General features: G+C 61.3%; 2 protein-coding genes across 3 annotated transcripts; both read left to right on the top strand.

Moving 5' to 3' along the window:
* The first annotated feature begins 480 nt into the window (after positions 1–480).
* Positions 481–14,648, top strand: PATL1 (PAT1 homolog 1, processing body mRNA decay factor). Of its 2 annotated transcripts, none has more exons than XM_068944166.1 (19): positions 481–571; positions 1,504–1,615; positions 1,845–2,056; positions 2,138–2,212; positions 3,311–3,505; positions 3,598–3,699; positions 4,120–4,209; positions 4,435–4,646; positions 4,738–4,827; positions 5,014–5,197; positions 7,643–7,766; positions 8,004–8,101; positions 8,205–8,264; positions 9,058–9,206; positions 10,141–10,300; positions 11,124–11,279; positions 12,891–12,982; positions 13,260–13,409; positions 13,543–14,648. In XM_068944166.1, the coding sequence occupies exons 1-19, from the start codon at positions 485–487 to the stop codon at positions 13,562–13,564; spliced, it is 2,370 nt and encodes a 789-aa protein (XP_068800267.1). In that variant the 5' UTR covers positions 481–484; the 3' UTR covers positions 13,565–14,648. The 2 variants fall into 2 exon arrangements, with proteins under 2 accessions (XP_068800267.1, XP_068800266.1); XM_068944165.1 differs by having other exon boundaries at positions 494–571; positions 2,135–2,212.
* A 556-nt stretch (positions 14,649–15,204) lies between these two features.
* On the top strand, positions 15,205–25,190 carry OSBP (oxysterol binding protein). The gene is made up of 14 exons (XM_068944164.1): positions 15,205–15,533; positions 17,800–18,008; positions 19,303–19,550; positions 19,672–19,870; positions 20,372–20,474; positions 20,600–20,654; positions 21,051–21,182; positions 21,268–21,513; positions 21,592–21,712; positions 22,282–22,385; positions 22,543–22,638; positions 23,081–23,262; positions 23,490–23,710; positions 23,793–25,190. The coding sequence occupies exons 1-14, from the start codon at positions 15,205–15,207 to the stop codon at positions 23,933–23,935; spliced, it is 2,388 nt and encodes a 795-aa protein (XP_068800265.1). The 3' UTR covers positions 23,936–25,190.
* Positions 25,191–25,196: the final 6 nt, after the last annotated feature.

Here is a 25,196-nt window from a genome sequence, read left to right as displayed (position 1 = left end):
CCCAGGAGCCGGCGCTGCCCCAGGGCCGGCGGGCACAGCCCTGTCCCAACGCCACGGGGATGGGAGCGCACGCGTGTGGCCGTCTGTGCACGCATGTACACGCGTGTGCACGCGCGCGCGCGCGCGGCTGCGTGCGAGGGGGTGCCCACGGGCGTGTGCCCGCTGCTCTGCTCGGCCCCTCTGGGAGGGGGGAAAGCTCGGGCTCCGCGGAGACCCCCAGGCGCAGAGCAGCCCCCGCGGAGAAAAGGGGCCGCTGGCCCTTTAAGAAGAACCCATCGCGACTCTGCTACTTTAAGGCGGGGAGGGGGCGGGGCTCACGCACCCGGGTGCTCCGCCCCCCGCCTGGCGCTCGGCCCCCTGCCGGATCCTCCGCGCCCTACCCATTGCGCATGAGCACGGCGCGCTTCCCCCCCCCCCCCCGTCGGCACCCCGGCGGCCGGTGGAGGGCGGGGGTGACGTCATGCGCGTGCGCCCGCGGCGGCGCATGCGCGGCGGGGCGCGGGGCCGGAGCGGGCCGCGCGGAGCCTGCGGGGCGGGGGGCGCCGCCGCCGCCGCCATGTTCCGGTACCAGGTGAGGGGGGGGCGGCGGGGGCTGGGGCAGGGAGAGGCCGGGGGGGTAACGGGGCCTGTGGGAGCGCCTGGGGGAGACGGGGCCTGTGGGGGCGCCTGGCGGGGGGCGCTGGGGAGAGACGGGGCCTGCGGGGCACGTGGCGGGGGGCTCAGGGAACATGGGGCCTGTGGGGGCGCCTGGCGGGGGGCTCTGGGGGAGAGGGAGCCCGTGGGGGCGCCTGGCGGGGGGCTCTGGGGGAGAGGGATCCTGTGGGGGCACGTGGCGGGGGCCCAGGGAGGAGAGGGGGCCTGTGGGGCGCCTGGCGGGGGGCTTTGGGGGAGAGGGGTCCTGTGGGGGCATGTTGTGGAGGGCTTGAGGGGAGACGGGGCCTGTGGGGCACCAGACAGGGGACCCGGGGGAGATGGCAGCCGGGGCGGGCTGCAGGCTCCCGTGGGGCAGGTCTCTGCGCACCCCGTGCATGTGCGGCCGCGGGGCACAAGGAGGATTGTGGCAGGGGGCAGGGGGCTCTCTCTGTGGAGGCAGAGCAGGGATCCCCTGCCCCGGCTGGGGGAGACGGTCGGCAGGGAGCGCTCCTCTGGGGCTGTGTGGTGGCACCTGCTTGCGTGAGGTCTGGCGTGGACAAGGATGAGTTCTGCTCTGCGCTGCCAGCTCTGGTCTCCTGGCGGCCGCCCCCTCTGCTAGTCAGAGAGGGTTAGAGCCGCTCGGGGGGAAGGTGAGGGACCGAGGCAGAGCAGGAAACTTAGGGCAGGGGGCGAAGATGCTGGAAGTCTTTTGGTGGGGCTGAGGCGGGGTTAGGGGGCTCCTAAAGAGGGGTAAAGGATGACAGCAGGAATGAGGGATGCGAGATGAATAAGGGAAGAGGAGGTCTGGCAAAGTGTGTTAGCAGCCAGCAAGCGGCCCTGAGTCGCGTGCTCATCCCCTGCTCTCCTCAGTCCCTGGAGGACTGCCCACTGGATGAAGATGAAGACGCCTTCCAGGCCCTGGGCGAGGAAGATGAAGATATCGACCAGTTCAACGATGACACGTTTGGAGCTGGGGCTGTTGGTGAGTGCTCGCTTTCCCCCTTATTCCCTCACCACTGCGGTGCCTGGTGTGAAATCTCCGCAGCCCCTGCTGCCCCCCCACCCTCAGGGCTGGGCCCTCCATCCTTGCCCATCCTGTCTCTGCCCTGGTGAGCGCATCGCTCGCGGCTCAGCCTGCGGTGGGGGAGCTACGATGCCGGCATGCGGAGCAGGCTTGCCCTCCTCACTGCCTCACTGCGAATCCCACGCAGACGACGACTGGCAGGAGGCGCACGAGCGGCTGGCAGAGCTGGAAGACAAGCCCGCGGCGGCTGGGGAGCAGGATGGACCGGGTGGTGATGACGCAGACCTGCTGGGCGACCATGAGGACACCCTGGCGGAGAGGCTGACTAGGCTGGTCATCGACAGTGAGCTGGAAGACCCCGCCATCATGCAGGCAGTGCAAACCAGGGCCCCTGCCCAGGTGGGAGCAGGCTGGAGGGCTGGGCTGGGGGCAGGCCTGGCGGCCTCCATGGTGCTGACTCCCACGTCTGCTTTCCAGCAGCCAGGAGGGCTGAACTCCAGCATCTGGGATGGCTCGGCTGTCCTGCGGCGTATCCGAGGGCCGCTTCTCACTCAGGTACGATGCTGCGGTGCTGATGTGCCAGCGCTCAACTGTGACCTCTCTGGGGGAGGAGGGGAGATGCTCTCCCTATCCTAGCTCACCCTACCCAGAGCAGAAATGGTGTGGATGCGCTTGGGCACTTGCGGTTTGCCCGTCCTAGATCTCGTGCTGAGTCGCTGGTCCATCCCACTGAGCTGGAGCCTCTCCTGAAAGAGGAAGCAGAGACTTCCCTAACATCCCTTGTGATTTCTCCCTGAGCCCTGTGTCAGGCAGCTGGGCCCTAAAGGGTGAGACTTGCTATACTGCAAAAGGTTTGTCAGTGCTGGGAAGCACCTCCAGAACAGCCTAGCAAAGCAGTGCACTTTGCTTGCTTCTTGCTGGGTCCAGATCAAGGTGTTTCAGTTCATTTATAGATGCCTCTCAGAAATCTCCCCTGCCCTCCTGATTCCCTCTGCGGCTGGAGAGCCACGCTAGGGTGGTTTATTGCCAGTATGTTATCCCAAGTAACTGTTCTGTCTGAGAGATGTCAGTGCTCCTGTGAGGTCTGGGAATATTGGCGCCTCAAGGCAGAGGGTTTTGTTTGTTGCGGCTTAATTAATAATCAGGCTTTAAAGCGCAAGTGGAGTGCGCTGCGCATCCAGCCTGTCTCCCAGCTCTGCAGGGTGAGTGAGGGTGGAAACCCAGCCTGTATGTGCATGCACGAGGGCTGTGCAGCGGCAATATGGAGCATTCACGCGCTGTGCCCAGGCAGCGCTGTCACTGCAGACAGGCATCCTGGCAGTGATGTGAGATCTGCTGGACAGGCCCGGGGATTTCCCAGGGATCCCTGGCCGTCATGTGGGGCTGCCGAGTGCCCAGGGAAATGGAGTGGGGTGTGGAAGAGACTGCGTAGGAGGACTGATGGGGCAGTGACTGGCTCTGCGGGTGGGCAGTTCAGAGCATTGCTTTGTGCTGCGAGTGCCATATCTCCGTGGAGGCTGAGGGCCTCTAGCTGTTGTCTCCCTCACTGCTTAGCCAGGCAGGAATATCTCTGGGACGTGTGGTGGTCGTCTGCCCAGTCCCAGTAAGTGACTGCTATCCTGGGGGGAGGTTTCTCTCCCCTTCTGCTTGCAGGAGATGCCTTCGGTGTCCGTGCTGGACTATGCTCTGCCTCAGAGACCCCCACAGGCCCGAGAGGAAGAGCGGGACCCCTCAGAGCGGGCGCTGCCCCGGCGTTCGTCATCCCCGGTCATCGGGAGTCCCCCAGTCCGGGCCATCCCCATTGGCACCCCTCCCAAGCAGGCTGCTGTGCCCAACTTCAACCAGCAGGTACTTGCTTTCAGCTCCACTCTCCAGGCTGGTGGCTCAGATGGTTTCAGCAGCGGACTGACTGCTGAATTGTATTGCTTTCCTGCCCTCAGATTCTATGTCCAAAGCCTGTTCACATCCGGGCCACCATGCAGCAGCGTTACCCTGCTCCCTACGGCGAGAGGATGTCCCCCAATCAGCTCTGCAACGTGCCGGTACCAAGTCTCCTCTTGACCCCTTTCCGTGGGTGCTGCCTTCAAGGCCCACATCGCTCTGAGGTCCTCCAACCTCCCGTGAAATCGTGACCACCCTGTTCCCCTGTTCCTTTTCGGCTCCCACGTGTAAATCCAGGCCCTGTTGTGCAGATAAGCTGCTTTCTCAGATCACTGGACTCTGCATGTGTGCAGACAGCAAACTGCTTTGTCTTGTCTTCCCTAGCTTGGCCCGTCTGCCCCAACGTGCCGTGCCCTGGGCAGAGTTAACTCTGCTCTTTGGAGCCTGGCCTGGCTCCCAGCCTGCCTGGGGCACTCTCACGGGGCTTGGTCTTGTGCCCTCCTCCATTCCACGTCTGTCCGCTGGGTTGTCCTGCCTGGGAGGGCTGTGACCAGAGTCCTCTTTCTGTTCTCTTTCACCAGAATTCCTCCCTTTTGGGCCACCCGTTCCCCCACAGTGTCTCTCCTGTCCTCACCCACCTGCAGAGAGCACAGCTGCTTGGAGGAGCCCAGGTAAAGCCCCACTTCCTACCCCTTCAGCTGTCCCTTCCTGCAATTCCCTGGGCAGGGCTTGGGGGCCCTACATTTCTCTTCAGCCCTTGGCATGGCCATCAGGGCTGGCTTTACAGCTGTCCTTCGTGGCTGTCCCAGGCAGAAGTGGCCACCCTGGCTGGACCCTTTTCCTTGGCCCTGAATTTCTCCCTAGCTGACTCTGAGGTATTCTTTCTGCCCCTCCAGGCTGGCCGAATGTCTCCCAGCCAGTTTGCCCGGGTCTCCAGCCTTGTTGGGAGTCCCCTTCCCTCTGTGAATCCCAAGCTGCTCCAGGGCAGAGTTGGGCAGATGATGTCTCCGGCCAGCGGGTTTCGTGCCTTCTTCGGGGCTCCCCCTGCTCCACCTCCATCCCAGCCACAGCACCCACCGGGCCCTGGATCCCACCTGCAGAGCCTGAGGTAGGTCCTGTGCCTTTTCTGGCCGTGTGTTTAGCTGAGGCTGGGCTCTCCAGGGGTCCCTGCCGCCTCTGCAACCTCTCGCTCTCCTCAGGCCGCAGCCGCAGATGTTCCGGCCAGACACGACCCACCTTCACCCCCAGCATCGCCGCCTCCTGCACCAGCGGCAGCAGCAGAACCGGAAGTGAGTGTTTGCCCCACGCAAGGAGCAGGGAGGGATGGCCGGGGGAAGGGACCGGCTGGCACTGGGGAGGGTTTGCATGACCCTCTTCTGGGGGGGTTTGTGCTGCCGGGGCTAGCCTGTGCACTGCTCTCTGTCCCTTCCTGTAGCTCCTGTGTGCTCACGGGTGCCCTTCTTGCCTCCTGCCAGCCAGCACCGGAGCCTCAACGGCTCAGTAGGGGACCGAGGGGGCCACCGGAGCAGCCACCAGGAGCAGATGCGCAAAGACCCCTACGCCAACCTCATGCTGCAGCGGGAGAAGGACTGGGTGTCCAAGATCCAGATGATGCAGCTGCAGAGCACTGATCCCTACCTGGATGACTATTACTACCAGGTACTGGGGAGACTAGTGTTCAGCCCACTGCACTGCGCGTCTCACCCACCTGTGATTGCTTGCAGGGCAGCACTTTAATGCTCCCACCACACCCGCATCTTGCCAGTGCATGCCCAGGGTCACTCAGTGCCCACCACGTGGGGACTGTAATGGGCGTTGGGGACGCTGCAAGTGACTCTCGCCGTTGTGCTGAGAGTCTGAAATGAGCCATGGAACAAACAATGGCAGAAGAACCATTTCTAGATCCAATTGCAGGGAATAGGCTGTGAACGCGAAAGGGGATGGGGCGAGCTTTCCCCTACGAGAGAAGTGAGGGGCAACTGCAAGAGGTAACCTGCCTCCTTGCAGTCTGCAGTGAGCACTGGAAGCTGGTGAGCAGGATCTCCAGGGGTGAGGAGAGGCTGGGGAATGCTAGCAGCACCAATTTGGAGGGTGCAGTGGAAGGCCCGAGAGCGGAGCAGGAAATCAACTTGTCTAAACCAGCAGCTGTGCCTGGCATGGCAGCGGAAGAGTAAAACACCCACAAGAGGAGACTGGGAGGCTACTAAAGGGGACTGACTGAATGTACGAGGTGGCCCTGGACAGGGAATGGCTGAGTAAGGGAGGGCTCTTTAGTCTGAAAGGAGGGATGGTGATGAAGCCTATGGAGTCCGAAGAGCAAGTTGCAGACAGTGGATGGGGAGTGACTGCTCGCTCTCTCTTCCGGTTCAAGAATAGGGAGCACCAGACGGGGCCAGGAGGAGCCAGATTTGGAGCCGACAAAGCAAGGTGACGGTTGGGCTCTTGCCAAAGGTGGTGGATGCTCAAGGTTTAGCTGGGTTTGAGGGTAGACAGGGCAACTGTGTTGGCGGGAGGGAATCCACAGAGGGCTTTTAGCTACGCAGCATGGACATGCGGCGTGGGAGCACCTTGAGCTGGGCTTGCAGGGTGCATGGGAGAGTATCTGGGGCGATCATCACCTGTGACCACCTGGTTATATACCCCTTAGGTGTCTTCTTCGGGGCACTTTGGGAGACAGGCTCCGTGGCCTGGTGGACCTGTGGGCCTGGCCCAGCAGAGCTGCCCTTAACAGGCAGGAAAACCTCGCACGTAGGGGTCAAATGGCAAGGGCTGGCGCACAAACTGAGCGGGAGGCAGCAAGAGGCAGAAGCCTATGAGGGTTGTTGGAGAAATGTGGGTTTGCAGCTTAACAGGCAGGAAAGGCTACAGCAGGCGCCACAGAGAAGTACAAAGGATGCCTTTTTTAGCCCTGATCTTCGCTAAAGATGGTTAGCAAGGCTTTTGCTGGGTGATAGGGAGGAAGGTCAGGATTAGGGAAAGAACAACCTAGAAAGTACTGAAATGTTTCTGGGGTGTTTGCACCTGACAAGTTTTGCCTTGAGATGTGTGAAGAGCCCTGGAAGTTCTCTTGGAGCTGCTAGTAGTGATTTCTAAGTGCTTGTGGAGGGGCCAGAAGACTGGAGAGGGGCAGACATAGCACCTGTCTTCATAAAAGGGGTCGAAAGGAGCCAGCCACGGTTCCGAGAAAAGTCCCGGAGCAGCCATGTGGTCATGAGTGTGGGGCAGGAGCAGGGAAGGCAGTCACCCAGCTTGGCCTTGGGATGGTGAACCACATCAAAGTAGTCCAGTCTCCTCCTCCAGCAGGTGGAGGGCTCAGCAGGAGGGGAGACAAGCAGTTGGTGCGGTTTGTCTTGGCTTTGAGTCTGGCTGCTCGGTTGTATTGGCAGTCGGAGGGGCTCACTGGGGAAACGCAGTCTGGATAGAGCTATTTAAGGTGGGCGCAGGTGGCTGCAGACAGCAGATCTCGGTGTTTGCTCTCAGGCTGGAGGGGAGGCACTGTGCAGAGCACTGTGGCAGCTTGTGCTACCTGGGGTTTTCACTGGAGATATGGGTGAGTTGATCCCCAGCAGAGGACGGGAACTGATGTGGCTGCAGCCAGGACATGCGTCAACAAAGTCCTGCTGTTGTGAAAGAGGCAAACATTGTCTGGGGTGGATAGGAGGAGCTCGTGACCACACGGCACAGGTGCTGGTGTGGGAGGCCTCGGCCAGATGCAGCGTGCAGCCTGGGCACGACGCTAATGGAGCAATGCAGGCTAACTGGACTATGCTGGGAAAGACTGGGAATCAGAAACCTTGGAGAGAGAAAGAGAACAAAGGAATCGTTGTTTGCATCGAGAAAAAGAAGGCTGAGGAGAGGCTTCCGAACAGACCTCTGCGATCCCAAGGGATGCTAGAGAGGAGAACATAACTATCTCTTTATGTACTGGGGGAAGGAGGGGGGTGTAAACTGCTGTGAGGAGGCTTATGCTGGATGTTGGAAAGACCAGTAAGTGATGGGGTGAGGGATGGAGCCATATGCGGGGTGGGGAAAGGCATGTGTGTTGCATCAGTCCTTGCCAGCCATTTTTCTGAGGTCGCAGTTTCTCCTCTCTCCCTGCCTCAGAACTACTTCCAGAAGCTGGAGAAGTTGTCAGCAGCTGAGGAAGTCCAGGGTGATGGTCCCAAAAAGGAACGCACTAAACTCATCACGCCTCAGGTGGCAAAGCTCGAGCACACCTACAAGCCAGGTAAGTGCTGGTTGTGGACTGGACTGGCTCGGGGGCAGGGCAGGCAGGTCAGGAGATGCAGCCCAGACCACTGTGGGTGGAGGATGGTGGTTCATTCTGGGCTGAGGATGGGATTTCCAGTGTGGGCTTGAGTTTGGGGACAGCCATGAGGCTACCCTGGGATGCAGATAAACCGGGGTGATATGGGGTTGGGCCCAGACTGACTCCTTCTGCCTCCCTTCTCCTCCCTTCCTGTAGTGCAGTTTGAGGGCTCACTAGGGAAGCTCACAGTCTCCAGCGTGAATAACCCCCGGAAGATGATAGATGCGGTCGTGACCTCCCGCAGTGAGGATGATGTGAGTTCTGGCCCTTCCTCCCCTCCGATACAGCTCTGCGGCCTCACGCGCTCAGCCAGCGCGGGAGCCAGCCACGCCTCTGATTTGCTGTCCCTTCCCGCAGGAGACGAAGGAGAAGCAGGTTCGAGACAAGAGGCGCCAGACCCTTGTTACGATTGAGAAGGTGAGCTTGAGAGGGGCTATCACAGCCTTCAAAGATCTGCTGTGTGGCAAAGGAGGGGCCAGCAAGACCACTGTGCAGTAGGGAGGAACCCGTGGAGGCCACTGAAAGGAGTCGTAGGTGCCTTGGTTTTAAAGACCAGAAGACTCAGTCTCATCCTTGCTGGATTCAGAGCAGGTTCATGCTGTATTTCAATGACATGCTGAGAGATTATTGGGTGTCCTGTTGGCTATGCTGGTGATTGGAGCCCCTGTGCCTGTATAGCTGGGGGCAACACTGGCTGAGGTCCTCCTTGCAGGAGAGTGGGGATCCTGAAGCAGAAAGGCTGGAGCCTGGTACCAGCCGTGCCTTTGTTCTGTCCCGGAACAGCCCAGGCAGACTTTGCGGGGTCAGTTAGCAGTTCACAATGGGGAGACAGTAACTCTCGCCCCTCTGCAGCTGCCGTGGGAGGGGGTACCTGTCTGCTGGTCCCCAAGTCCCTGCTCAGTCACCTTTCACAGCCTTTTGGGACTCAAGGAGACTGATGTGTTCTGGGTGGGGATGCAGCTGCTGTAGCGGCAAAGGAGACAGGAGGGCCCTGGCTGGGGCCGAGTGTGTTCCAGGTCTGTGGGGCAGGGCTAGACCAGACCTGAAATTTAGAGACCACCACCAGTACTTGTCGATTTCCTTGGCAAGGCAGAGAGAGGGCGAACAGGTATTTCTGCAGGGGAGGGCTCAGAAATTGGTTTCTGGTCTGAACCCCCTCGAGGAGGGCACAGATCCCCATGCCCTGCTGTGATCACTGTCTCTCCGGCAGACGTACAGCCTTCTCCTAGACGTGGAAGACTACGAGAGACGCTACCTCCTGAGCCTGGAAGGCGAGCGGCCGGCCCTCATGGGCGAGAGGAAGCAGAAGATATGTGACATGTATGACAATCTGAGGGGGAAGGCACCCGGGCAGGAGAGGTGAGGAGAGATGTGGTATCTGCAGCTCAGTTGCTGCCTGGGGCTCAAGACAGTCTATCGCTACTTGCAGCTGTTGTTTCTGGCTTTCCAGTGACCTATTTCCCAACTAAGAGTCAGTAGTTTCCCAAATAAGAGCAAGTTAGTTAAACTTGCTGCCTGGGGGCTTGGACAGGGGTGAAATAACCTTTTTTTCCTTTCTTTCTTTTGCCATTTTCCTCCATCGAAATGCCCACTGTGATTACAAACCCTTAACAACATCCACCCCGGCAACTTGGGTGCTGCTAACGGTGCTTGCCTGCATGTTTGTGAGCGTGTGTCAGGTGCTCAGCACCATGGCACAGCTCTCACTGCCTGTTTTTAAGTCTGTCACCTCTTGCCTAACCTGTAGCTGCAGCTGCACAGATGAGCATGGGAGGATGCAGGGCCTCAGTGGCTCCTTCTCTACTGTCCTGTAAGAAACCGGGCCTTGTCCTCCTACCTGGCCTGTCGGATGGGCAGAGGCACACAGCTGCTGTCTGCCAGCCTGGTCCTTTCCATAGTTAATTCAGGGTGTCCTTTTTGGCATTACCAGCTTCTGAAGTGGCTGGAAGCTGGGGAATGCTGTTGGTGTTGCAGGAACAAAAGGATAGAGGTGGTTTAGGCTATATCCTTATTGAGGCAGGGAGAGCTCATGCTGCAGTTCTGGCTTGCGGTATCCAAGCCCAGCGTGACAGCCAGGACAAGGCAGCTGAAGGGCCTGTCCTGGAGGAGAGTTTGGCCACATGATGAGAGCATCCATCATTCCCTGCATTGCTTCTCCCCAGCGATGTTTTTTGGTGGAGGCGTATTCCATGCCTGGTGCCAGCGCAGGGCTGGACTTTGGACTTTGCCACGGGGACACCCCAGGTACTCTGGGATGTTTCCAGCTGATGGTCGGCGCTTTTCTCCTCTGCAGGCCGAGCGATGACCATTTCATCCAAATCATGTGCATCCGGAAAGGAAAACGCCTCGTGGCCCGGATCCTCCCCTTCTTGTCACCAGAACAAGCAGCTGATGTACTCATGGCAACAGCCAGGAACCTGCCCTTCCTCATCAAGAAGGATGCTCAGGACGAGGTGACCACAAGGGGGTGTGAGGGCTCTCCTTGTCAGCAGGGGTTGTCTCTGCAAGGTGGGGGGCAGCATGGGGTGGCACAGCAAGGCCCAGCTCTGGCGGGAAGGAAGTGGGGAGGGTTTCTGATAAATGGTGCCTTTGTTTAATGATCCCAGCTCTTTGCCAAGCATTGGCAAAGAGAGAACTTGGCTAAAGGTCTGCTTCTCTGACTCGTCGGATGGCAATGAGAGACTCCATCTTCCAAGGGCAGAAAGCAGAGAGCAGTATCTTGGAGCTTCAGAGGGATGTGTTATAAGAGGTTCTTTGCAGTGTTTTTTCTCTATGAAACAAAAATTAAGGCATCTGTGAAATAAATCCCAGCTTGCTTTCACAAAGGGGATCATTTAAAAAGGAAAAAGCCTAAATTTAAAGTGGAGAGTTTCCCCTTTGGCCTATGCTGCTCTAGGGATGCCCAGCAGGAAAGGCCACTAAAAAGAGTTCAGCCTCACCCTGAATGTGAGGGGCACTCAAGGCAGAGGCAGTGATGCCCTTCTGCAGAGGCCGCGTTCTTGTCTGCTGGGCTGTGAGGTCCTGGGGCAGCCAGCCAGGTATGAGGAAACCTAGCTGAAAGCAGCAACTGCAAGCCCATGCTGGCTGGCAAGGAGGTGCAGTGCAAAGGCTGGGGGTCAGTGTAGCCACGGGGGTGGAGTACTTGCATCCCGAGCTGTTAAATCCCGTCTCAGGAACAGTACCCACAAGGCTGGGATGCCCAGGAAAGGCTGGCTCCCCTTGTCCTGCCTTTTGTAGCCACAAGTCAAGACGTGGTTCTTGCTCTTCTCTCCTTAGGTGCTGCCCTGCCTGCTGAGGCCCTTCTCTCATGTTCTCTATCACCTTCCCTTGGGGACGGTCACCAGCCTTGTGCAGCAGCTAACGAACCTACCTCAGAGCGCGACTGCGCCAGCACCCACCAACCTGCACCTCACTGCTGTGCTCCAAAACAAGGTGTGCCCCTCTCCCTCACGCTTCTGTGCTCCCTTGGCCAGGGAGCACTTGTCTGAGAGGCAGTTTGTACCTGTCTCTTCCCTCCTGCTGCAGCCACAGCGAGGTCCTGACTTGTCTCCAGCTGCCTGAACAGCTCGCCTGTTGGCAAGCATGTCAGAGCCAGGACCGTGCCAGGGTGGGCTGGATGGGGTGTCCAGCTGTCTCGTGGCAATGGCACCCAGGATGTCAGCCTGGGCAGTCCCTCTTCCCGTAGTTGGGAAATCCAGTTTCCCAGCAGCTTCTGGTGCTCGATGGTGGATAAGGGGATGCAGCCATTGTGTAGAAGCCGTGCTGGGACAGCTCAGGAGCCACAGGCTGCCTGCCCTGCTGTAAGAGAGCCTCCTGGCTCCCTTCCCTTCCCTTGGTGATTAATGAGAACGTCTTTCACAATAATCAGCTGTCTGAGTGGCCTGGGTCTCCTCTGCAGTCTGACAGCCAGGTCCCTTTTTTATCCCGCTGGGTTGCAGACTGCTTCCCTAAAATACCAGTACAGGCCTGCCCAGAGGTGCTCCCAGAGCTGGACATCTGTTTTTCTCTGCTGCAGGAGCTGGGAAATGCAAATGTGTCCCTCCAAGCTAGGCTCCCTTTACAGGCTGGGCAGGGATGGGCACTTCCAGGGTGCAGCCCATCGCTCCATGTCACTTCTCACAATGGACGTCTAAAATAAGTGAGGTGACTCAGGCCTGTGAACCGGCCTCCTCCCCAGGGGCTGTAAAGGGAGCCAAGGATCTTCCTGCGTGTGCTTGTGGGAAGTGCCAGGAGGATTAGGAGATGGAGGTTATTCCCAGAGGCACCTTAAAAATGCTCGGACAGAGGACCGATAGTACAAAAGCTCTTCCTGTCATGCCCATCCCCTGCTGCGGGGATTTCTTTGTGAGGTGCGACAAAGCCCCTGAAATGCCAGCAATGGCTTGTTTACCCTGTTTGTCATTCTCTTCTCTGCTGGGTGTAAATACAGTCCAAGTCCAGGACCTCTGTAAGGCCAACACTTCCAAAAACCCAGACAGTCAGCATATGCGACAGTGAGCCAGCTAGGGGAGTGAACAGGCAGCCTGGAGTGTCTGTGCTCTGAGCTTGGGCTGCTACATGTGTTTCAGAGGAGCAGGAGCTGTTTGACTGTGGTGCTGGGGACTTGTGAGAGAAGGAAGGCTGTCTAGGTTGGGAGGCTTGGGTAGGTTGTCCCTGAGCTAAGCCAGCCCAGGTCACTCCTGTAGGTCCATGCTTCGACATTTTCCTCCTTTGCTCCACATCCTGGACAAACCTCATCCTAGCTTGCAAGTGAGGGAGTGGTTCATCCTTGAGGGAAGGAGGAAGGATGATCTGACCTTGGAGAAGCTGTGGGAAGAGTCTGGGGTCTGGCCAGGAGCGTTCCCTGCGTGCTGCTAGAGCTTTGGCCGCTCTCGCTAGGCCTAGGGAAGCCGGGAGCAGCCGTGGCAAAGGGGAAGTGAGAGTTAGTCGCACGAGGGGGACGTGCACCTCTGTCGGCACCAGCAAGACGTTTCCATGCTGGCAATCGTAAAGCCCAGCCTGCTCCCAGTGTCCTTCCTTCACGAGCCTCTCTCCCCCTGCCAGTTCGGCCTGTCCCTGCTGTACTTGGTCCTGAGCCGTGGGGAGGAACTGCAGAGCTCGGATGCGAACACGGAGCTAATGCAGGACAACCAGTGGTGAGTGCCCGCCCGCTTGCTGTGCCTTGGGCATCGCACTGCCTAGCCAACACAAGGAGCAGGGTGCAGGGGAGGGAGGCAGCGATGCCGCTGGGGATACAGCACGGTATCTCTGTGCCACCATCTCCTGCTTGGTTCCAGTGCCAAAACACTGCTAGGCACGTTTACCCGGGGTGCCCCTGTCCCCAGCAGGGAACTGGGAAGCATCCAGGCCACCTAGCTCCCGGAGTGGTAACGTCTCTCACTTGTCCCTTCTCCCTGTGCCCCTCTCTGGCAGGACGGAGCTGATGCTCATGGCAACCCGGGAGCTGCTGCGGATCCCCCAGGTGGCCTTGGCGAAGCCAGTGTCCACCCCCTCGAACCTGATCTCCCTCTTCTCTCGCTACGTTGACCAGCAGAAGCTGAACTTGCTGGAGACAAAATTGCAGTAAGTGTTAGCCTGGGCTCCCGCTGACCCTTCCTGCCCCTCTGCTCACGCGTGAGCAAGGCACCGTTGCAGAAGGGGAGAAAGCTCGCGTGGCTGCTGTCTGACCCCCTTCGTCATTGTTCCCTGGTACCAGCTTAGTGCACGGGATCCGGTAGGAGGTCTCTGCGGCCCCTCGCCACTGCCGTTGGCACCAGAGCGTTTCAGTGGATGGAGGGCAGGCGATTCCCCGCAAAGTGGAGCCTCACAAGACGTGTTTCCCTGGGACACCTGGTGCAGGAGACATGTCTCGCTCTGTGAACCTGGCTGGGTGTGTGTTTGGTCTCTCCCCCTGCCCTCCCTCCCCTGCCCTCTCCTCCCTCGCCGCTAGGTTGCCAAGTGCTGCGTGTCCTTGCTGCCTCTCACCCCCCTGGTGCCCTCCCTGTGTCCTCACGACGGCTGCTGTTTCTCCCCATGTAGACACGCACACACTACTGAGGGATGTGGGCAGCCCTCGGTCCCGGGAAGGAGGGGGGTTGTGGGACTGCGCGATGCCTGCGTTCCCTGTGTCTGGGGGTGGGCATGGCGCTCCCCCCTCTCTCCCCGGCCCCGGGGGAAGGTGTGAGACCCTCTCCCAGCCCTCACCTGAGCACTGAGACCTGGTCCCCATCGCAGTCCCTCCCACACTGCACCCGGTGGCTCCCCGCCCCCTCCAGCGTGCTGAACAGGCCCGTGAACACACCTCTTTTGCACACTTGCCTTGTCTTCCCGAGAGCCCGTTTGTTCATTCGCCCTTTGCTCACCTGCACCTAGGTTCAGTCCCAGCAGCTCCAGGGCCGGGCTAGGCTCGGCCGGGTCCCTGGCGTCCTCGCGGCGCCGGGGCGGCCGGCCCTGTTGACCACCTCCGTCTCCTCTGCGGTTGGATCCTGCTGTTCTGCTCCTCGGGAAGGTGGTGGGGTTTTAATTTTACTTTGCTTTTAAAAAAAAAGAAAGACAAAGAGATTTGCACATGTAGGTATTTTACGACCTGTAACTCCTCCCTGGTATTAACCGGCTCCCTCCCCCCCGGCTGCCTACCACCCTCCCAGCCCCCTCCAGGCCCCCCCCCCCCCCGCCTGATCAAGTGGAAAGTTCCTTTATTATATATATTTTTTTCTTTGTGCTTTTTTTTCCTTCCCTGTTTTTGGTTCTGGTTAATGAGAATAAAGTTTCTAAAATTTACATTTTTATAGGGTATTGTAAATAAAGATGAATTGTATACTTCTGGGAGCGTGGCGTGTCCTTCGCCGCAGCCGCCGGGGGCGGGAGGACCCGGCCCGGCCCGCCGCGGCCGCCGCCCGGGGTCAAAGGTCGGAGGTCGCTCCCCCGCCCCGGGCAGGCGCTGCCCCGCTGCCAGGTCGGCCGCCTCCTCGGCCAATCGCAGCCCGCGCCGCCCTAAGGCCCGCCCCCGGCGGCGGCACGCCCAATCCGCGGCGGGATGAGTCACCCCCTCCGCTCGGCCAGTACCCCTCCCCGCTCCTCGGTGACGTCACGGTTCCCCCTTCCCCCCCCGCAAGGAGGCCTCTGTGATTGGCCCGCCCAGGTGACAGACGGGCGGGAGGGCTGCTGAGGAGGGGGAAGGAGGGCGCAGCCCTAGAGCCGCAGGCCAATAGGCGTGCGGGCACCGCCCAGCGCGGCCGGGCGAGCCAATAGAGCGGGCGGGGCGGGGCGGGGCGGCCGGCGGCGGTCCAATGGGGTGCGGCAGGGGGCGGGGCTGGTGACGGAGCAGCGCGCGCGGAGGGGCGGGCGGAGGCGCTGGGCTCCGGCGGCTCCTCGGGCGATGGCGGAGCTGCGCGCGGCGGCCCCGGGCCCCGGCGCGGCGGCGGCGGCGGCGCTGCCCGGCCCCATGGCGCTGCCGGCGGCGGCGGCGGCGGCGGGAGGCCCCGGGCCGGGCGCCGCCCCCGCGCTGCCTTCGCCGGCCGGCGCCGCCGCCAGCGGGGCGGGCCCGGGCGGGGTGACGGCGGCTCCCGGAGCGGGCTCCGCTTCCGGGGCGGGCGGCTCTGCTTCCGGGTCGGCGCGGGAGGGATGGCTCTTCAAGTGGACCAATTACATCAAGGGCTACCAGCGCCGCTGGTTCGTCCTCAGCAACGGGCTCCTCAGCTACTACCGGTAGGCCCCGCCCCGGCCCTCCTCCCGCGGCGGGCTGGGCCCCCCGAGCGCCGTCGGCCCCCGGTGTGTCCTTCCCCCCCCCCCCGTCGGCCCCCGGTGTCCTCCTCCCATCCCCGTCGGCCCCCGGTGCCCCCCCCCATCCCCTGGTGTCCCCCCCAATCCCCCGTTGGCCCCTGGTGTGTCCTCCCCCCCCCCATCTCCTGGTGTCTCCCCCAACCCCCCGTTGGCCCCCCTTGTGTCCTCCCCCCGTTGGCCCCCAGTGTGCCCCCCCCCATCCCTGTTAGCCCTGGTGTCCTTCCCCCCCCCCCAACCCCCACTGGGTCCCACTGTCCTCCTCCCCCTGCCCTGTTCCCTCCTTCCCCTCCTGGCCATCTAGTAGCTCCTGGTTTCACCCCCCCTCCCACGCTACCACCAACCCCCGCTGGCCCCGGTGTCTTTCCCCCCTCCCCCCTGTTAGGCCCCGGTGTCATCCTTTCACCCCTGCCCTCACCCCACTAGACCCCGTGTCCCCCATCCCCACCTGCCGTTAGGTTCTGGTGGTCTCCTCCTCCCCTCCCGTCTTAGTGTCCCCGGTCTGGCTGGAGGGCAGTTTGCGGGGCTCCCTGGTGACCTTGGCCAAGCTGTGCTGTCCCGTGGCCGTGCTCCCGCGGGACCCGTCGGCTGGCAGGGCGCAGCTGGCGTCGCGCAGGCCTCGCGGCCCCACCTGGAGAAGGTGGACAAGGGCTGCCACGTCCTGTCCCTGCCAGGCTCTGCTGCCTGTCCTCGCCTAGGCGGCTGAACCGGGATGGTGTCGGGGCAGCCTGAACGGAGGGAGAGGTGGGCAGCCATCCTGGAGGCTGCTGGTTGCGAGGAGAGGGGCTGTGTGAGAGGGGGTCCCGAGCTATCTTGGGAGCACCTGCCAGGACCACCGGCCTGGTAGCGTGTCTGGGAGCAGATGAGTTTGAACGTGCCGTGCCTCGTTTTCCCCAGCCCGCTTGTGGGCGCCAGCGGGGCCGGTGCGGGGACACCTGCCCTCACTGCCTGTGCGGTGCGAGTCCCCTGCGCCTTTGGGACCAGCAGGGGTTCGAGGCAGGGCCCAGCGCGTGGCCTTCAGGCGGACTGAGCAACCCCGCAGCAGAGCAACACCGTGTGAGAGAAAGCCCCTGTCGGTTACTAGCTAGCAGCGCCAAGGCCGTTCACCTCCTGGCAGCGGGTTTGGGGCACTCTCTGGTGTGGGCACCCTGAGGGCAGGGCCTGAGCCATTCGGAGGTCCTGCCCTGTCCGCCTCCAGCCCTCCATTATTCATGGGGCAGCCGGAGCCGCTGGCTCGAGTTACAGGTCCTCAGAGAGCCGCGGGCTGGGGGAGGCGCTGGCTGTGGTGGCCCCTTGGCCAGGCACAGCTGCGCGGGTGTCCCCTGCATCGGCACGGTTCCCTGGGGCTGGTGGCACCTTCAGCCCGGCGGGGCACAGTGACGTGGAAGGTGGTAGCGGGAGATGTGCCAGCCTGGTACAGCCTCACACTGTGCCAGGAACTTCGCCCTCTTCCTGGGCTGCAGGGAGATGTGCAGCCGCGCTCTGCGGGGAGCGTGGGACTGGGGCTGAGCACAGCAGTGAGGGGACAAGTGCTCGCTATCTCTGCTCCGTGAAGGCACGTTTATAGCCAAGTGACGTGGCTGCTCGGGGACTTTTGAGCTGTCACTTTGTGTTTGCTTTGGGAGTGGGGAGCCCCGCTGGGAGCCGCACACCCCTTCCCGGTGTCTTTTCCCAAAGTGGTGCTGCCGGTCCGGGCCCCGTTGCAGCGTTAGCACACAAAATCCCCCACCACTGGGTGTGCGGCCGCCCGGCCAGCTTGGCAAAATTGCCCAATTTGGAGCCGTCACCCTATTAATAGCCTTGCCTGCGGACTGGGGAATGCTGGGCTCCCTTTCCATGGCCTCCGAACAGCTCAGCCCCGGCCCAGAGAGGGGAGAGACCAGGACAGCCTGCCCAGGGCAGCGAGGGGCTGTCCCTCTCCAGTCCTTGTCACTGCTGTGCGCGAAGGTTGGCCCCCGTCTCTGGCTTGTCTCGTTCCCCTGGTACCGAGGAGAGCTGGGCACTTCCTGGGGCCTTGGCCACAGGGGCAGCGGGTCGCTGGGCTTGTGTGTGATCCCAGCCCTCGCAGCCAGCTCCGCTTTTCCCAGCTGCATCCACTCCCATGGCAGGGCTGCAGGGGGTCCTGTGCCCCCTGCAGTGCCCCCTGGCACTGCCCGTCCTGCTCACTGTGCCCCTGGTCTGCCTCCCCTCGCAGGTCCAAAGCAGAGATGCGGCACACTTGCCGCGGCACCATCAACCTGGCCACGGCCAACATCACCGTGGAGGACTCCTGCAACTTCATCATCTCCAATGGCGGTGCCCAGACCTACCATCTTAAGGCCAGCTCGGAGGTGGAGCGGCAACGCTGGGTCACTGCCCTAGAGCTGGCCAAGGCCAAAGCTGTCAAGATGCTGGAAGAGTCAGGTATGGCCTGCGCGCTGCGAGGACTTGGACGCCTCTGCCAGGGCTTCACAACCCTCTTGAGAGCCACCGCGCGTCCTTCCTGGCGCTGCCACAGCCCCCAGAGCTTGCCAGCTCCTTGCCGCATGTACCCATCTCTTGCTATGCCTGTGCGGGCCCTGCTCCCAGAGCTTTTGGGGCAGTTTTTTCCCTCTGCAGAACGTGAGCCCATTACGTATCACATTATGTTTCCCAAGCCACCTTGTTTGCTGCCAGCCAGAAATGCAGCCTGGTTTTTCGGTTCATTTGTTTGTTTTGGGTCTCCCCCTCCCCCATTCATCTCCTGTGTCTGCTCAGGGATCCTGCTGGGCTGTTTTGCAGAGATGGAGTCACTGCACGCTGTGCAGGGGCATCTCAGACCTGGGCTGCTGGGCGGTTGCTCCCAAAGCAGGGTTTGGAAGGTACAGCCCTGTCCGTGCTGTGGGGAAACTGAGACACCGAGCGGGCAGGTTAGCTGAGCCACCAGGGTACTCTTGTGCTCTCGGCTCGTGCTTTGCTCTCTGGGCCACGGGGCCCTGCTCTGAATGGGCACTCGGAGAAGCCAGGACTCCTAGACAGCACTGACAGCCCTGGGGGGTTTCCAGTTTTCTCGTTCTGCTCTTGCGGGTGAGCTCGGCCAAGCGCAAGCTCAGCAGTGCTGTCCTGCCAGCTCGGAGCCGGCTCCCCTGCTGCCTGGCTCTGGCCTGGAGAGCTGCCAGCAGCCTGGCACTGCCTGGCACTGGCTTCCTTGTTAACGTAATTTCTCATGTGCCCAGAAATTCAGCCACCTGCTCTGACCTGCCTCTCCCTGGCGTTTTCCCGCCTTGCTCTGTGGCCGTGGCCCCTCAGTCTAGGACGCCGTGGTGGTTGCAGTGGTATGCTACCCCGTGGGTGCCGCTCCTGCCAGCAGCGTGCTGCGCTGCACTGCATCCCAGCAGCCCTGTGGTCTGAGGCTGGCATGGCCCTCCAAGAGGAGGCAGTCTTGTTGTTCCCTGCGCACAGCTATCCCTTCTTCCTCCTCCTCCACAGGAAGGAGAGAGGTCTTGTGCCCTGCCCTGGTGGGCACACCTACCTCGTTGCACAGTCGCTCCTGAGCACATGAGAGCTGGGGGGTTCGTAGGTGGTTTCAGTGTGAGGCTGGAGCTAAGGAGCTCTAGGCTGCGCGCTCTGACAGACACCGGCGCGGTCCTGCCACGCTGCGGAGCTTGACAGGCAATGGGGCTGGCCTGGCATCTCTGCAGCCGAGCGGCACCATACTAATGACCCTCCCTGCTGGCAGATGACTCTGGCGATGAGTCGGTATCGCAGACAGACAAGACAGAGCTGCAGAGCACGCTGCGCACCCTGTCCAGCAAGGTGGAGGATCTGAGCACCTGCAACGACCTCATTGCCAAGCACGGCACGGCCCTGCAGCGTTCCCTCAGTGAGCTGGAGACCCTCCGGCTGCCAGCCGAGAGCACCGAGAAGATCAAGCAGGTGAACGAGCGAGCCACCCTCTTCCGTATCACTTCCAACGCCATGATCAACGTGAGTCTGTACCCTGCCCCATGGGGGGAATAAATCTAGCGCCTCTCCTGCGCTGTGCGAGGAGGCTGTGCTGGAGATAGTGGGGTGAACAGTGCACCGACTGGGCGTCTTGACCCTTCAGGCCTGCCGGGATTTTCTGGTGCTGGCCCAGACCCACAGCAAGAAGTGGCAGAAGTCGCTGCAGCATGAGCGGGACCAGCGCATCCGCCTGGAGGAGACACTAGAGCAGCTTGCTAAGCAGCACAACCACCTGGAGAGGGCTTTCCGTGGCGCCACTGTCCTGTCTGCTAATGCGCCTGGCACTGGGGGCTCAGTCAAAGGTACTGCGGGGCCCCTGTGTGGGGTGCTGGGTGCTAGTCAGAGGGATGCAAGCAGCTGCAGTGCTGATGCCAGGGTGATGCTAAGGGGGCAGTGGAATATGGAAAGCCAACAGTAATATTCTCTAGATAATCCCCAGCTGTTTCCCAGGCCATTTCCTGAGCCAGACTTGGTTTCTTCATGTCACTAACCCCGAGTGAGGAATTTATCCGATCTCCCTCCTGTGTAACTGAGCGTCCACAGCATGCTGCAGCAGAGCGCTTCCCCACGATGCAAGAAACTCCCCCATCTGCTGTGACCCTGACTCCTACTAGCCTTGCCTGCTGCCTCTTAGCGTTGGGGTGGGCAGAGATGGCGTACAACTGACTGCCGGCCCCCTCCCTGGCCGATGGTGATGGGAGACAGCTCCAGTGCCCCTCTTGGGGACCTTGGACTCGCTGTCCGTCCCCCCTCTGGGCCAAGGAGAGCCCAAACATAGAGCCCATCCTTCTCCCCCTGCCCAGATCCATGCTGTCCTGCGAAAGGAGACATGAGCGACGAGGATGATGACAACGAGTTCTTTGATGCCCCAGAGATCATCACCATGCCAGAGAGCATGGGTCACAAGTGAGTGCTGGGGCCAGCAGCCCAGGGCTGCCCTCCCGTGCCTGGCCTAGCCTCGCACTGCCCGGAGCCCTGTGGGGAGGGCAGGGGCAGGCCAGACCCTGACTCTGCTCCTTTCCTCCCCCCAGACGCACTGGCAGCAACATCAGTGGCACCAGCAGCGACATCAGCCTGGACGACCAGGTGGGCCGTGGGGCGGAGTGGTCCTGCAGACCGCGGGATGCCCCAGGTGGCCACCAGCCACCCTCTCCCTCTGGAGAGGCCTGAGCTGAGCAGGTGGCGGGTCACGGAGCTAAGGAGCAACCCAGCAGTCCTGCCACCTGCCCTGCACCCTTCCCAACCCGAAACAGTGGCTTTCTGCTGGCTTTGTCAGCTGACCTGGCTCAAAGCAGGACTGAGTGAGAGCTGGGACAGCAGGGCTGGCAGGGGGGCTGCTGCCTCTGAGCTTGCGAGGCAGGGCCGGGCTCAAGGACTTCTGGGTTCCCGTGTAGCCGTTGTTGTGGTGAAGCAGGCCGGGGGCGGGAGGGGAGTGATCACAGCAGCTTTGCGATGGCCCTTGTCTCGCCCCTGCCTCCCCAGTACAAGCACCAGCTAGAGGACACCAAGAAGGAGAAGAGAACCCGCATCCCCTACAAACCCAACTACAGCCTCAACCTCTGGAGCATCATGAAAAACTGCATTGGGAAGGAGCTATCCAAGATCCCCATGCCGGTGAGCTGCGGGTGCTGCCGGTGGGACGGTCTGGCAGGCACTGTGCACCCCATGGGCTCTCCCTCACTTCTCACTCTTAACCCAGGTGAACTTCAACGAGCCGCTGTCCATGCTGCAGCGCCTCACAGAAGACCTGGAGTACCATGAGCTGCTCGACCGGGCAGCCAAGTGCGAGAGCTCTCTGGAGCAGCTGTGCTACGTGGCCGCCTTTACTGTCTCGTCCTATTCCACCACTGTCTTCCGCACCAGCAAGCCCTTCAACCCACTCCTGGGGGAGACCTTTGAGCTGGACCGCCTGGAGGAGAATGGCTACCGCTCCCTCTGCGAGCAGGTACCGCCAGCCCCTCTCCCCTGGGCTTGCTGGCCAACCCTGCGCCACCAGTGCTAACTTGTCCCCTCTCCCTGCCAGGTGTGTCACCACCCACCAGCGGCTGCCCATCACGTCGACTCCAAGCATGGCTGGACACTTCGCCAGGAGATTAAAATCACCAGCAAGTTTCGGGGCAAATACCTCTCCATCATGCCTCTGGGTAAGCGCCATGGCTCCATGCGCACACATCGCACAGGGAGGCACTTCAGGGAGGGAGAATGTCTCTATGGGACATTAGAGACATGCTTAAGTGGGAGCATGGCAGGGGCAGGACTGTGGCTTGTCCAACCAAGTGTCTGTGGTCCCAGGGCTATGCAGGCACTCCTGGCATGCTGGTTTGGCCCAGCTTAAGGGGCTGTGGCTGACAAATTCATGCAAAATCCAGCATCAGAAAGACCTGTGTTTGGCCGTGCCCATCAGTTCCTTCTCCAGCCTCATCTCCTCCTGGATCCAGGCTGTCCCCCTGAGCAGAGGAGGACCCAAACCTGCCCAAGTGGCCACGGGCACCCTTTGTGGTCAGCCTTGGTCTCATTGGCCCCAGGTAGCCAAGAACACTGTGCTAAGGGGAGTGACTGGGAGGTGCAGGATGGGATAAGCCCCAAGGAAGGGTTTAGAGAGCCGACTACGTGACCAGCAGGCAGCTCCTCATCCTGGCCCGTGGCAGTTTGCCCTTCACTGGGACAGGCAGTCTCAAGGGGACCGTTCCCAGCACAGCCCTCCTCTCCGCAGGTACCATCCACTGCGTCTTCCACTCCACCGGCAATCACTACACATGGAAAAAGGTCACAACCACCGTGCACAACATCATTGTGGGCAAGCTCTGGATAGACCAGGTAGGACAACGCCCGAGCAACACGGAGCCAGGACTGCCCCAGGGCTTGTCTCTGCTGGCCCCTGGGGAGGCATCGATGCTCCGTGCCTCAGTTTCCCCACACTACTGGAGGAGAGAGGGGCCATGGGCCAGGTCTAATCTTGTCCTCCCTTCTGCAGTCAGGTGAAATTGAGATCGTCAATCACAAGACGGGTGACAAGTGCATCCTCAAGTTCGTCCCTTACAGCTACTTCTCCCGGGATGTGGCGAGGAAGGTAGGGGCCATGCGGCTGCAGTGCAGTGTTACTGTGTAGTCTGGCAACTGTGCACTGCTGTGGGGTGCCGGGGGAGCAATCCGGGCGTGGAGGCTCCCTGGTGTGAAAGAGGTTCGTCTGCCCTAGATGAGGATGGGGATGGCCCAGATGTGATGCTCCTGGCTGCAAGCACTCTGGGGGTTGTAGATCAAGGGCAAACTCAGGGCTCCTGGATGTCATGATTCAGGGTCTAATAACCTTCAGGCAGAGCTCTGTCTTTTCTTCTGCCAGTTGCCTTTTAAACCATGTAAATTTAGTGGGTCTGCAGTGTGCTGCAGCAGGGTTTCCCTGGGTTAATAGTTCTGACTCGGCTCCAGGGTAGGAGAGGAGGGCAGAAGGTTTGGGTGTCTCTGGCTGTTCATTCCTCCCAGTGCAGAGTGCTCCATGTCCCCTGTCCTGGCAGGTCACTGGGGAGGTGACAGACCCTGCCGGGAAGGTGCATTTTGTCTTGCTGGGCACCTGGGATGAGAAGATGGACTGCTACAAGGTGATACCAGGTGTCGGGGACAACGGTGCGGAGGGACGTCAGAGGGTCCACGAGGCTGAGGAAAGCCGAGTGCTGCTGTGGAAAAGGAACCCCCTCCCGTGAGTAGGGTGGCCGGGGGCATGGGCCTGCAGCGGGCAGGACAAGGCGACGTCCTGAGAGCCAGGGCTCGCTCTTTCAAGGGCAGGAGCTGGGCTTTGAGGCTGCCATGGGCTAGGGCTTGCTCCTCTCTCATACCCCACTGCCCAGCTGTGGGGGAGAGGGGCCAGGACATGAAACCTACTGGCAGGGGTGCCACTGGCTGAGGTCTCCCTCCCTCCACATGCAGGAAGTACGCGGAGAACATGTATTACTTCTCGGAGCTGGCGCTGACGCTCAACGCCCCAGAGAGCGGCACAGCACCCACAGACAGCCGCCGGCGCCCCGACCAGCGCCTCATGGAGAACGGGCGCTGGGATGAGGCCAATGCTGAGAAGCAGCGGCTGGAGGAGAAGCAGCGCATCTCCCGCAAGAGGCGCGAGGCTGAGGCTGCGAGGGCCACAGAGGACGGTAAGGAGGGTGCAGGTGGGCCCCCACCCCACATCCTGCTGCCTGCTTGGCCACGTGTCCCTAACCCACTCGCCGCCCCCAGGCACCCCCTATGACCCCTACAAGCCGCTGTGGTTCGAGCGCAAGAAGGACCCCATCACCCAGGAGCTGACGCACGTCTACAAGGGTGGCTACTGGGAGAGCAAAGAGAAGCAGGACTGGACCTTGTGCCCGGACATTTTCTGAGCTGGCAGTGGGAGGAACAGCAGGGTGAAGGCGAGCTGACTGCGAGGGGAGCAGCTGCGCTGGGCCAGCATCGCGTGGCGCTTTCCGCAGCACGCATCTGTCTGTCCGTCTGTCTTAACTGCCTGTCCGTCCTCATGTGTCGCTGCGAGCACCAGCTGCGCTCGCCTGCCGGGGTTGCCTTAGCCGATCCAAACTGACCTTGATGCCGGGGTGGGCAGCAGGAGCCAGCCCAGCCCTGTGTTTGCTCCCTCGGGGGTTTTCCCCCTCCATCCCCCACGTCCGCACTTGTGCACAGCCCGGCCCCAGCGCCCCTCCCCAGCAGGGGGTAAATCACACCCTGTGCATTTCCCTGGGGTGCCAGGACATGGCCCCTCAACATGCACACCCAGGAGCGGGAGGCAAGCGTGACTCCCAGGGAGGACAGGGTGCCACCTCTGCCTGGGGCGGGAGGCACCGCGGGGGAGAGCCTGAGGCTGGCCTTGGTCTCTGCCCACCCTCTCATTTCCTTCCCTGTTTCCCCTGCCCCCAGGTGGCCAGGTGCTCTCTTCCGCTCAGGGTGCCTGGGCTCCTGGGCGCCCCTTGCCCTGCCCTGCAGCCTGGTCTATAGGTGTATATGATAAGATATATAGAGAGCTACTGGGGCCCCTGGTCCCGTTCTTCCCCTGCAGCTCTGCGGCACTTGAGGGGAGCGGGCACCTGGCCTACCCCTGCCTCAGGGCCTGGAGTGCCCTGTCCCCCAGCCTTCCTGGCCACACCGCTCCTCCCAGGCTGGGGCTTCCTTCTCGAGGTGCCTTCCTCGTAGGTTATGTAGGGGAAAGGGAGATCCTCGGTTGTGTGTGGGCAGCCCTGGGCATCAGCGGGCTGTGCTAGGCTGTTCTGTGCCCACTACCCTCCCCTGGTAGAGGCAGCGTGGCACGGTGGCCCATGTCCGTCTCCCCTTACCCATCCCCTTCCTGCCCTCCAGGTGGGAGTTCTCTGTGGAGCAGGTGAGCAGGGGTCCCTGCATCCCCAAACACTACAGTCGGGTGGAGACACTCAGCCAGGGGTGGGAGGGAGGGGATTGCTGGTGAGCAGGGGGCCTCTGCACCTCCAAACACAATGTGGGAGCAGTGCTGCCCTTCTAGGGGGCATCTCTGTGGGCAGGGGCTCACTGCATCCCCCAAAATGACAGAAAAACAGGGGCGTATGATGCCTTTTTTTTTCTTTCTTTTTTTTCCTTCCACGAGAACTAAATTAAAACCTGTGAATGCCCCAACCTGGT

The sequence above is a fragment of the Struthio camelus genome, chromosome 5, assembly GCF_040807025.1.
Source record: "Struthio camelus isolate bStrCam1 chromosome 5, bStrCam1.hap1, whole genome shotgun sequence".
Classification (NCBI taxonomy): domain Eukaryota; kingdom Metazoa; phylum Chordata; class Aves; order Struthioniformes; family Struthionidae; genus Struthio; species Struthio camelus.
This window is presented reverse-complemented; position numbering and strand designations above follow the sequence as displayed.